This window comes from Canis lupus, chromosome 28 (assembly GCF_003254725.2).
Source record: "Canis lupus dingo isolate Sandy chromosome 28, ASM325472v2, whole genome shotgun sequence".
Taxonomy (NCBI): domain Eukaryota; kingdom Metazoa; phylum Chordata; class Mammalia; order Carnivora; family Canidae; genus Canis; species Canis lupus.
In genome coordinates this window covers 14,576,033-14,588,733 of record NC_064270.1, presented here as the reverse complement: position 1 = coordinate 14,588,733, position 12,701 = coordinate 14,576,033, and the positions used below count along the sequence as shown (strand labels likewise).

At 40.9% G+C, this 12,701-nt stretch overlaps 1 protein-coding gene across 8 annotated transcripts in view; it reads left to right on the top strand.

Annotated features, from left to right (window-relative positions):
* ARMH3 (armadillo like helical domain containing 3) overlaps positions 1–12,701 on the top strand; it is a 181,807-nt gene that overhangs the window by 141,637 nt on the left and 27,469 nt on the right. For all 8 annotated transcript variants that reach the window (XM_025466988.3, XM_049103002.1, XM_049103005.1 and 5 more), the window contains one exon: positions 3,900–3,978. In XM_025466988.3, coding sequence (XP_025322773.1) covers positions 3,900–3,978 — 79 coding nt within the window. The remainder of the gene's footprint in view (positions 1–3,899; positions 3,979–12,701) is intronic.

The following is a 12,701-nucleotide window of genomic DNA, read 5'->3' as shown; positions in this document are numbered from 1 at the left end:
GAGAACCCTTCCCCCCCACCCCCAAATGTTCAGAATGTATTGTAGTAAATCCTTTTGCAGATGATATTGGTGGGAAGGGAAGCCTAAAGAAAGGAGAGAGGCTCATCTATAAATCTAGTACATCGTCTTTCTCCCACTGAGAGCATCAGGCATAAATCCTCTTGTAAGACCTGGCCATGTGGGGCAGTGTGGAATCACAACCTAGGTTAACCCTAGTAGGCTGAAAGCTTCCTGGGAAAGAAGAAGCTAAGTATTTCAGTCACTGCAAAGGCATGTGTCACTCAGTGTAGGTGGACTTAGCCTGGTTTCAGTGTTTTGTCATCTCTTTGCTATCTCAGAACAAATTTCCATTTCAACAGTATAAAGTCCTGAGAACTTTAATAGGAAGCTTCCAAGCCCTCTCTGAAATTCCTTGCTAAAGAGCCTAGAAGGATGGGACACCTGGGTGTCTCAGTAGTTGAGCCTCTTCCTTCAGCTCAGAGTGTGATCCCAGAGTCCCAGGATCGAGTCCCATATTGGGCTCCCCAGAGGGAGCCTGCTTCTCCCTCTGCCTATGTCTCTGGCTCTCTGTGTCTCTCATGAATAAATAAATAAAATCTTTAATAATAACAATAAAAAAAAAGGAGCCTAGAAGAACAATGTCAGACAACTTTTCTTACCTCTTGGGCTTAGAGCCCTGTGCCTGGCATCTCCATTAGATCAGATTAGTATTCAGATTTTTAATTATCCTAAAGAAACAGCAAGAAAAATAAAGCAGAGGCCTATACTCTATGCCCTTTGTGGGTACTGGGTTAGAGAGTGCTAACTGGATTTAGACTGTTCCCCTCTTTCAGGTTTCTAAATAGTCCCTCAGCAAGCCTAGTGAGAGGCTTTAGTTGCCTGCTGAGATCTGAGGCTCTGGGATGGGAGTGTCACAGGGGAGGTTGGAGAATGATTTTATTCTTAGTCCAAATTCCCAGAGTGGCATATCTGTCATACCCTCAGGATGAATATGCTCAAACAGTATCAACATGTATGTCCTGCTTACCTAGTCCATCTGTAGATCCAACTGACACTTGATAGGTACAACTTTGAGAAGGGAAGAAAATCAGTATACTTTTTGAGGAGAATACTTCCCAGGTTTTTCCTTTCTCTCCCCAATTCCTTTTTTCCTCCCTTCCTTCCTCTTCCCTTTCCCTCCCCTGTCTTCTTTCTTCCTTCTTTCCATTTCTTTCTCTTTTCCTTCTTTTTTGCTTCCTTGCTTTCTTCGCTAGTGCAAGAATTCCTCAGGTAGAAAGGGAACAGAATTATAGCATCCCCATCACTTTCATTCCCAGGGATTATTTCATTGTCCAGACTTCACCAGCTTCATTGGGTTGCCACCTCGGCCACCATGGTCGCTACTTTCCCACCCAGACAGACATGAAGATACTTTGGAGTTCTCTGTTCTCCAAAGCTGGGCAAATGAAGACAAACAATCCTAGTTTAGGTGAGTCAGGAGTTTTAAAAAACATTTTTTCAGAAAAATTTTACTAAGAAATTTAAGGAAAACCAAAAAGAAAAAAATACCATAAAATAATGAAACGAATGTATTTACAGAGTTCAGATTCTTTTTCCTAAAATAACTGAGGTCTAGTCATAGATTGATTTGGTTACTTTATTTCCTTTTCTTGATCCTGTCACTCTTAGATGTTAGACCCTATGACTCACATTCTTCCCTGGGTTAACTTTAACTTGGTACTGCTGCTAAGTTTGAGGGATTCTCAATTCCTTTCTAAACCTATTCCCCTATCTTCTTATTGGGTTTTGGCTCCTGATTTTCTTTTCTGCTCTTGGACTGTTGTCATCCCTGCCAGTGCCCTCAAACCTCACCTTCTGAACGAGAAAAATATTTGACCCCCACTTGGTCCACATCCTTTCCCACTTCGAATTTAGGGCAAGTTACAACCTAACTTGCAGATAATATCTCTATCCCTCTTGAAAGTCCTAAAAAATAAGTTACCAGAATTTTCCTCTGTTCCTGACCCATTACTATGCCGTTTGATGTATTCATTCATTGAATATTTATTGAATACCAGCTGTGTGCCAGGTACTGTGCGAGATGTTTGACATTGCTTTATTATATAAATGTTGCAAGAATTCTCCAGGATTTAGTCACTCTTTCGACAAACATTTATTTTATGCCTACAATGTACTATTCCTGGGTACTGTACTAGTGCTAGGGTAGGTGTTATTCCCACTTTGTCCCTCTGAGACATGTAGCTTCCTAAAAATCCAAAATAACAAATGGTCAAACCATGTTTTTTTTTTTTTAAGTTTGGCTTATACTTTTATTGCCCATATTAGATTAAATGGTTCAAGAATTTTATACTATCAACATTATGTTAAAAGAAACTATTGATTTCTCTTGCACTACCACACACACGTTTTAATAAACTTTTTATTTTGGAATAATTTTAGAATTATAGAAAAAGTGCAAAGATAATACACAGAGTTCTTTTATGCCCCTCAACCATGTTTCCCCCATCTTACATTACCAAGGTACATTTATTCGTCACTAAGAAACTGGCAGTGATACATTACTATTAACTAAGCTCCACATGTTAATTGGATTTCAACAGTTTATTAATTTTCTCTTTCTGTTCCAGGGTCCAATTCAAGGTAGCACATTGCATTTTGCTGTCATGTCCCCCCAGTATCCTCTGGTCTGTGATAATTTCTCAAGTACAGTTTTTCATGACCTTGACAGTCTTAAGAAGTACTGGCCAGGTTTCCTATAGAATGCTCCCAGTCTGGTTTTGTCTCATGTCTTCCTCATGACGAGACTGAGGTTGTAGGTTTTGGGAAGTGTATAACAGAGGTAAAGTGCCCTTGTCATAATATCATATCAGGGATTATATGACAGCCATATGAATCACTGGCAATGTTTATATTTATCATTTGGCTAATAAGATAGTATCTGCCAAGATTCTTTACTGTAAAGTTATTGTTTTTCCCTTTTACTACTCAATTTCTTGGAAATCAGTTACTAAGTCTACCCTACCCTCAATGGGAATGGGAACCAAGCTCCACCTCCTAAAGGAAAGAGTATCTACACACATACTTAGAATTATTCTGTTAGAAAGATTTTTCTCTTCTCATTTATGTAATCATTTTTGTTGTCAGTATGGACTTACGCTAAACTCTAATCTGAATTAGAGTGCTGAAATGTGTGCTTTTTCTACTGCTATGCTAGGCAAGAAATGATAAGGACCTACATATACATCAAAGCATTGGTTTCAAGGAACTTCATTTCAGATTTCAGAGGTTTTTAAGAACTAGATTTGATAAAACTTGGTGACCTTGAATATGAGGGTGATGGAGAGGAAGTGTTTGAAAACGACACTCAGATTTTGGTTTGAATGGCTGGAAATAAAATTTTGGTTTGAAATTATTAACTAACAATAACAAGATTGGTTCTAGGCTTTGATAAAGCTCATCTTCTTCAGAGATTGTATTTAGCCTATATGTTGGTCCAGCTTTACTGAGTGCCCTGTTCTCCCAAGTCAGAGGCAGAGCAAACGACTTTTCTTTCTGACTGAAACACCAGGGCCCCCTAGTGGACAGCCCCCTGGGTCCTGTTTCTTGCCTGAAGGATGAGTAGTTTTTTTTTATTCGGTTGTGAATTTTTTTCCACCTAGTTAATTTGCAGAGCAGAGACATTTGATTATATTCTTTGTATAATAAATTATAAACCCTTCTTATTTCAGAGTTATCAGTTCAGCCCCATGTAACCTCATGTTCAATAAAACTATAGTTACCCCCTGACAATCACTCCTATGCACTCATACTCCAAACTAGAGGGTACTTGATACTTGTTTTTAACTCATTTATCTGCTTCTTCCATCTGATGCTATATTAATGTTAATTATTTTTTTCAGAGCCATCATCAATCACTTTAACCCCAAAATTGAATCCTATGCTGCTGTGAATCATATATCCCAACTGTCAGAGGAGCAGGTAAGCCACTACCCTCCCCAGAGTGATTCTAATAGTTGGTGGCTGGGATCAAGCAGTTGTTCTCTCTTTGATAGCAGAGGTATTCTGTGACTGAGCTTCTGGTAGCAGGAACCAGGCTTCTAAGTGCAATTAGTAAGGGATTGGTCGATAGTACTTTAAATAGAGTGATGGCTTCTGCTTTTGTGCCATCTGAGGGGTTCGTTTAATTTTATAGAAGATATGTAGGTGAAAATTTAGCGAATTACTATTTTAGAGTGGGTGATAGGCATTTCTTTTTAAATTTTAAGCAGAGAGTCATTTTGATTTTTAGAAATAAGAAATGAGAACTTAGAGATGGATAAAACTGCCAATTAGAAAAACCCTGAGTTCAGCTTAATTTGAAGCTGTTTGGCTTGTTAAATTATGAGCCCTCATTAGGGCAGATTTTCCTTAGTAATTGAGTCCTATTTGCCTTGAGCAATTATTTCTGAGCAGGTTTTTCTATGGTATGGACTGAGTTGGAGATGCAGATAGCTTTATGTGTTTGCTTTCCTTGAGTCTGGCCTGATTTCCCCTTCTCCCAAAGTGCTTGCACTCAGCTCTGCATTATGTAAAAGTACAGATGGGGCATTAACGTGACACGGGATTGAACTTGATGTTTTGGGATGAGATTCTTGAGTCCTGTTTTTAAAAGCACAAAATGAGACATCTTATTCACATAATCTCCCTTCTTTCCTACCCGACTCCCGAGATGGAGGGCCAGAGTAGTCATGAGTTGAGAGTCCAGGTGTAAGTTCCAAACCAATAAAACACACTCTGCCTCTCCCTTTTTGCCAGTGTATCAGTATAACCCTTCTCTGAGTCTTTTGCTGGTAGAGCCAACCAGCTATGGTGTGAGCATGTGTTCCAGCATTTCTAAAAGCTACTCAGCTCACTCAGTGAGGCATCAGGCAGACAAGCTTCTCAGTATTCCCACCAGTGGCTCTTTCCTCAGCCAGATGGATAGGACTCTATTTGTCTATCAGTTGTTCCCTTTGACATATTTGTTCTCTTTTGTGAGGCCAGCTGTGAGAACCCATCCTGTTATTTAAACTGCTTTCGTAAATGGCTTTCATTTTCTTCTTTCCATGAGTACTGTTCTTTGATGCCACTGCTCTCTGTGAGGTGCTTCAGGATGCTACCTTTTTCCTGTTGGACCAGTTCAGATCAGTTTTACTATGTCATTTTTATGTAAAAGAATTTAACAACTTGAGTTTTGTATGGTTCAAGAAAGGGTGACTTTCCTTCCACGGTGAACTCTGGTTAGTCTAAAAGCTTTTAAAAAAAAAAGGACACATTTTCTCTGTCAGCCACGTGCAACATTCATTCCCCAGCAGCTTGGGAAGGTCAGGCTGAAATCTTTCCACAGCAGTAGCAGCCACAGACCAATAATAAAAATCCATTCTGGCGCATGAGGCAATCTGGAAAAGGATGATTAGCAAGCACGTGTCCTCACCCTCCTCCAACTTCTCTCAAAGTTAAATGAAGTGATGAAAGAGCCTCTCAAAAAACATCCACAAGCCAGCGATGAGGTGATTTCTGTGGGGAGGGAGAGTACACAGCCCTGTTCAAGAATGGGGGAAGGGATAGCAGCTCTCAAAGATTTACTTAGGGAATAAATAATTACATGCCTGCTGTTTACAAGGTGTGGTGCTGGGTCATGGGGATCAGTGGTGAATAATCTAAGTGTAGTCCTTGCTCTCCCAGAGTTCTTGTACACTTACTACCTCTCTTAGCAGTCCTTTTCACCTAGGGAGTGGGGGAAGGGTGATACTATTCTGGGACCCTTTTCAAAATTGCCCTCAAAATAGTTGTTGCTTCTCTGCCCTAACTGACTTGGAAGGACGCTAAATGACAGCATTACAGTGCACTTGGTTTTATTCTCAGCACTATCAGATTAGAAGTATTTGCTTGCCTTGTTAATCTCCAACATGTGTTGGAGCACTTTTCTCCCTTCACTTATGAACACCAATGCTAATATCACTTAATGTTAAGTGTATTTATAGCTTCCCAAAGAGCTGGCTTTGGGATCCAGTAGGACCCTGCAGTTGTTAGTAGCAAACTAGAAGGAAAAAACCCAGGAACTTAATCCCCAAATAGATACTAAAGTACTCCTAAAATAAAAGCTGAAGACCATGGATAGGTGTTAACTGGAATTTATAGCATAGCAGACAAGAGAGGGCTCTTTGCTAGATCTGCCTGCCATTTTGTTCTTGCAAGAGATTTGTGAATTTTTGAGTTCTGACAACACTCAGACACACAGCCTTTGTTTGAGGCATTTCAAGGTGATGTTTGTAAATTCATTATTGCTTACTAAACAAAGCCCATTCTCTCACACTGGAGCTGCTTCTCATATTTCTAGAAGATAGATGACATTTTTCTGTTACTTCTCATTGGCTTCATGGAGGGCAGAGCTTTTTAATCAATCAGTACCCTCAGTGTCACTGAATGGTTGTGCATTATCTACTATAATAAACTGCATGCATTTTTATATTTTATACACATATATCACATTTGTCCGATATTGATTGTGAAGTTTGTTCATTTTAACTCCTTTTTGTGTGTGTGTGGTAAAATATACATAAAATTTACCATTTTAACTATTTTCAAGTATATAGTTCAGTGGCATTAAATATATTCACATCATTTTGCAGCCATCACTATTACACATTACCAAAATGTTTTCATTATTCCATACTGAAAGCCTGTCACATTGAACAATAACTGCCTATTCCCCTCCCCCCCTTATAACCATTGTTGTACTTTGTCTCTCAAATGGCTGGCTCATTTGGTAGAATGTACGACTCTTGATCTTGGGGTTGTAGGTTCAAGTCCCACATTGAGTGTAGAGATTACTTTTAAAAAATATTTTTAGGGGATCCCTGGGTGGTGCAACGGTTTGGCGCCTGCCTTTGGCCCAGGGCGCGATCCTGGAGACCCGGGATCGAATCCCATGTCGGGCTCCCGATGCATGGAGCCTGCTTCTCCCTCTGCCTGTGTCTCTGCCTCTCTCTCTGTGTGTGTGTGTGACTATCATAAATAAATAAATAAATTTAAAAAAAATATTTTTAAAAAGGGGCACCTGGGTGGCTCAGTCAGTGAAGCATCTGACTTAGGCTCCGATCATGATCTTGGGATCCTGGGATCAAGCTCTGTACCACACTGGCACCATACTCTGTGCTCAGCTGGGAGTCTGCTTGTCCCTCTCTTCCTCCCCTCCCTTGTGTGTGTGTGTGTGTATGCATGCACACACACTCTCTCTCAAATAAATAAATAAAATCTTTAAATATATATATATATATTTTAATTAAATCTTAAAAAATATCCGTCTTTCTTAAAATTCCTAACCAATATTTGACACCTCCCCCACTAAATTTTAAGAATCATTAGCATAGCTCCTTGAATAGTAAGTACCTCATACTTCTTTTCCTCAAAGCCATCAGAACTTTGAAAATGCCCATTGAGGATCTTGGGCTTCTTTTAGGTTATTCACTATTTGTTTTGGTTTACAAATGCTTGTTACATATTGCTTTATGCCAGCTCTAAATTTATAATAGGTAAGAGAGGGCTTCATGGTAGAACTTTACAGAAGATTCTCTAGAGCTCTGAATATCTAGAGTACACAATTGCAGTTTAGGATTCAAGTTAAAACCTTCTCTGAGCATCTGATTCCTTAAGCTTTTAGTCTCATTCATGACCAACTTTGTGACTTTGGTCACAAATAATGTTTGGCCCACCCTTGCTTTTTTTTTTTCTTTCTTACTTTTTTTTTTTAAAGATTTTATTTATTAGAGAGTACGAGTGGGGGCAGAGGTGGTACAGGGAGAGAGAGAAGCAGACTCTCCACTGAACAAGGAGCCTGTTGCGGGGCTCGATCCCCGGAACCTGAGATCATGACCTCAACTGAAAATAGATGTTTAATGGACTGAGCCACTCAGATCCCACCCCCCACCCTGCCTTTGCTTTCTTTAGCCTTCATTCAGCTGTCAGTGTTTTGGCATTTAGTGCCTGCTCTGTACTTCAGATTGTGCTAGGCATTTGAGGATTACAGAAATGTGATAAAGGACTTTTGTTCTCAAATGATGAAATAAAGTCAAGAGGTGGCTTAAGACAGCTTATCGATAGCTGACCAGTACTAGCAGTAGGACATGTGAGCTTCTATCAGAGGAAGATCCTTGTAGGTTGTGGTGGTCAGGAAAGACCATATGGAAATGAGAAGAATTGGGTGGACCTTCAAAGAGTAGAGATAGGGATTGGATAAATGGAGAGGAATAGATTGTAAAATGTACTCAAAGCCAGGATCTAAAAAGGACAGAAAGAAGGGAGAAGAGTCCCAGAGTTTCTGTAAACCTTGTACTTGGGTCACAGAGTACCCAAAGGCCGAATGACTTAGAAATACTGTTCAGTCATTTAAATTGTCATCACAACTTCCATAATCCCTAATGTACTCACTCTCATCCCTGTCCTAATTGTACTGTTTTGGATTCAATTCATAAGTGTTCGTCAAAAGCCCATTATGAACCACCCTCAGTGCTAGGCATGTGATGAGACTTAATAGGCAAACCGAGCTTTAAAAAAAATGTTGGTAAAAAACACACAACAAAATTTACCACCTTAAACCATTCATTTTTAAGTGTACAGTACAGTAGTGTTAATGTGTACACATTGTTGCACAATTGATCCCTAGAATCTTTTCATCTTATAAAACTAAAGCCCTATCAGGTGAATAACTTCCCTTTCTTCCTCCTTACCCCAGCAACCACCATTCTATATCCTATTTCTAGGAGTGGACAGACCTCTCTTGAAGCTGATTTTCTTTTCAGCCAAGTGGCCCAGGAGTCGGCTAAAATTCTCCCTACATATAAACTTAGGAATTTTCCAGGAGGATCAGCAAGGTGATCTGCTGGCATCCCCATATGTCACAGGACCACAGGACAGTATAACCACATTCATAAGTTTTCTACTTTAGGAATTTTATGGAGCTTTACTCTCCTTATCTCTTTAAGTTTCAACTCTCATTAGGGCTTTGGATTTTGGATTCAGAGGAGGCATATATAATGTATATTGGAAGAGCTATCTTCAAAAGTATTATGACAAAGTAAATAATATGACTTATTTGTAGGAATACAGTAAATTAGGGAAACAAAAAATGCTTCATATCTGAATGAGTGAAGGTTACATTGGAAACTAATATGTCTGTCTGTTAGTAATCTTTTTAATAAACCTTCTGATTTTTCTCCTGATCCTAAGGGCCACTACAAATAAGTGCTAGGCATTTAGAAATCATAATGAATCTAGCTTTAGGGATGCCTGGATGGCTCAGCGGTTGAGCGTCTGCCTTTGGCTCAGGCCCTGATCCCGGGATTTGGGATTGAGTCCTGCATTGGGCTTCTTATAGAGAGCCTGCTTCTCCCTCTACCTCTCTATGTCTCTCTCTCTCTCTCTCTCTCTCTCTCTCTCTCATGAATAAGTAAATAAAATCTTGAAAAAAAAATCTAGGGATCCCTGGGTGGCGCAGCGGTTTGGCGCCTGCCTTTGGCCCAGGGCGCGATCCTGGAGACCCGGGATCGAATCCCACATCGGGCTCCCGGTGCTTGGAGCCTGCTTCTCCCTCTGCCTGTGTCTCTGCCTCTCTCTCTCTCTCTCCGTGTGACTATCATGAATAAATAAATTTAAAAAAAGAAAAAAATTTAAAAAAAAAAAAAAAAAAAAAAAAAAGAAAAAAAAATCTAGCTTTATTTTCCCAGAGAGGAGTGAGATAATAATAAAAGGAAAGCCCTGGTCCATGGGGCAAACATTGTTAGGGGCCCTGGGTGGTGCCCATTACTTGAGAACATCTAGGAAGAAGTAGGGAAAGATCTCAGGGGAGATAATCCTAAGAGCTTCAAGGCTTATGAGGAAATGGAGCCTGATGTTTCAGCTTTAGAGTTGTTGGCCCTTGATGTGCTAGTATATGTGTAACAATTACTGAAGGAGGTGAGTATTCGGAAGGGGGCTGATTTGCAGTGTTGGATGTGAATTCTCCCACTATGAAGCCAAGTGGCTCTCACAGTGCTTGAAAATTTAACTGTTAGCTCTCACAGGCCAAGTGTGCATGAGCCAGCACATCACAGGTTGTTGAGGATGACTGAGAGAAGGGGGCTGTAAAGCTATGAGGCAGGGCTTTCTGAGCAGCTGTGATTGTAGCTCACTTTCCCCTTGGGAGCTACTGATAGAAAGTTCTCCCCTTGGCAATTGAGACCTTTGAGTAGCCCACTCTGAGAGCTCCTGTGATGTTTTTACATCTTAGAGCAGCAGAGCCTTAACCACCATGCAAAAGCAGCCTGGACAGGGACACATGCTGGAGATCTGAGATTTAAGATTTCTCTGATAGCCGTGACTCAGTTTCTTACACTTGGCCTGTAGTTTTGCATTGCCTCCCTATAGCTCCGAGTGAGGTCTGCCATGTAGACTCTTTTTTTTTTTTTTTAATTTTTATTTATTTATGATAGTCACAGAGAGAGAGAGGCAGAGACACAGGCAGAGGGAGAAGCAGGCTCCATGCACCGGGAGCCCGACGTGGGATTCGATCCCGGGTCTCCAGGATCGCGCCCTGGGCCAAAGGCAGGCGCCAAACCGCTGTGCCACCCAGGGATCCCTGCCATGTAGACTCTTAATGAGCACCAGCATGGGACATGGCATTGGCTCCATGACACCCCCTTCCTTGTTGCCTTCGTTTAGTTTCCAGCTTTCAGTTGGCCTGTTTGACAGGAAAAGGTTTGGTATGAGTTGTTTGTTAACTAGATTCACTAAAGCAGGAAAGACAGAGTCAGAGGCAGAGAGATTTTTCTAACAAGCTGTTTAACTTGAAAGCCAACTTAATGTTATATGAGCATCTTGAGAAAGTCCACGTAAGAGGATGAGCTGATGATGTGCTGCTAGGAGGGCCACAGTCTTACTTGGACCAGGAGGCACGCTGCACTGCCAGAGAAAGGAGAGATGGTATCTTGGATTTTAAGGGGACACAGATAGATAAAAGGAAAGAAACAGCTATCAGTTACTGAGTTAGGTGCTTTTACCTAGGTTATTTACTTAGTTGTTCTATCAACTATTTGAGGTAGGTACAGTTATCATCTTATAGATGAGGATGCTAAAGAGGCTAAGTAATTTGCCTGTGGTCCCACAGCTGTTAGTGTAAAGCTATAATTGGAGCATTGATCTGTCTGACACTGATGCCTGAGCTGCTTGCTTCCACTTTATCAGACGGGAACATGTGTGACAACCTGAGCTTGCCAGGTGTTCTGAAGGAAGAGGGAGGGAGGGTTAGGGTAGGAAGGTGAGGGGAGAAGCAGGGACGGTACAGGTAACAGGACTCACTCCTGGTTGATGGGGAAAGGTCCTGGTTTGGGAAGAGGAAGATAAGTACTGACCAGAGGCCTGGGGAGTTTGCCAGCCAGTTAGGTAGAAATGCCTAAGTAGAGGCTACTTGCACAGTATGATAACTTCATAAATGAGGAAAGAGTCTCTTTATTCAACCAGGCATGTCCACAAAGTCACTATGAGAAATAAAGCTTTTCTACACACCAAGGAACATGACGACTTAAAAAAAAGAGATTTTAATAGATAATATAGTTATGTAGGTCAAACTCTAAAAAATAGTACACTGAATTTTAATTGTTTTTAAAGTAGTAGTTCCATTTTGCTAAAACAACAACAGGCTCTCAACATTAATGTCCCACAACCAAGCTAAATGAATGCAGAGGTCACCGGTGAAGAGCTCAGCTTATTATTCATCTCTGCCACCGTCTGCATTTCCTCCAATTAAATATGAATTTTGAAATGGCATTACATGAACTCTGGTCTTCCTCAGTCAGGCTTCATTGCCAGCGAAACTTCACTGGCAGTGCATAGAGGAATAATGTTGCAGCTTATAGGAATTCCAGTAGTTGTCAGCTTTTCCAGAGGTTATGGGAGACAGCAGCCCTTGCTTTCTTGGTTTAATCTAAGAAGGATCCTTTATTCCAGTTATTAGATGAGAGTGTACAAATAGGATTTCCCTCTTTGGTTTGTTTTTTAGCCACCTCCTTCCTTCTAAATAGATCTTTGGGAACTTTTGTTTTATTTCCACTGCAACTTCTTCCTCAAGAGATAGCTCAAAACTCTATAAGGTATGCTAGAAAGAGTATGGTTTGCCACTGTGCTAACATCAGTGGCCAAAAATGTTGCTATTCTAACTTTTATCTGTTATAGACTATGCTAATTGGAAATGCTTTTGCTAGGTACCATAACAGCACTTTGACCTTTCACACTAATACTGTGCAAAGGAAGTTGTGATCTTAAGAATAACCCACTCAGCTAGAGGGAAACTGTGGATAGCCCACAAGTGGGATTATTGCTAAAGAATTCTGTCTTTTAGGGAGGGATGGATAGGGGAGGCCTGGGGAGGCAGAGACCCCATGTCACATCGCTGCTGAGTTGGGAGCAGAGACTGTTTTCTCTCTCCCTCCCTGAGATGTGATATATTTCCAAAGAAAGAAACCTCAGATGGGGAGAAGAGAGACACATGCCTCTTAGTTTGAGTGGGGAGAAGTGTCCTGCCTGCAGTAAGCCACAGAGAAGAAGGCCTGATGCAATATTTGTGTCCTGATTCCCCGGCCGCCATTACCTTGGCTGCCTTTTAATGGGATTGCATGCCTTGCTTGCGGAGGGTAAGGGCCTGGACACCT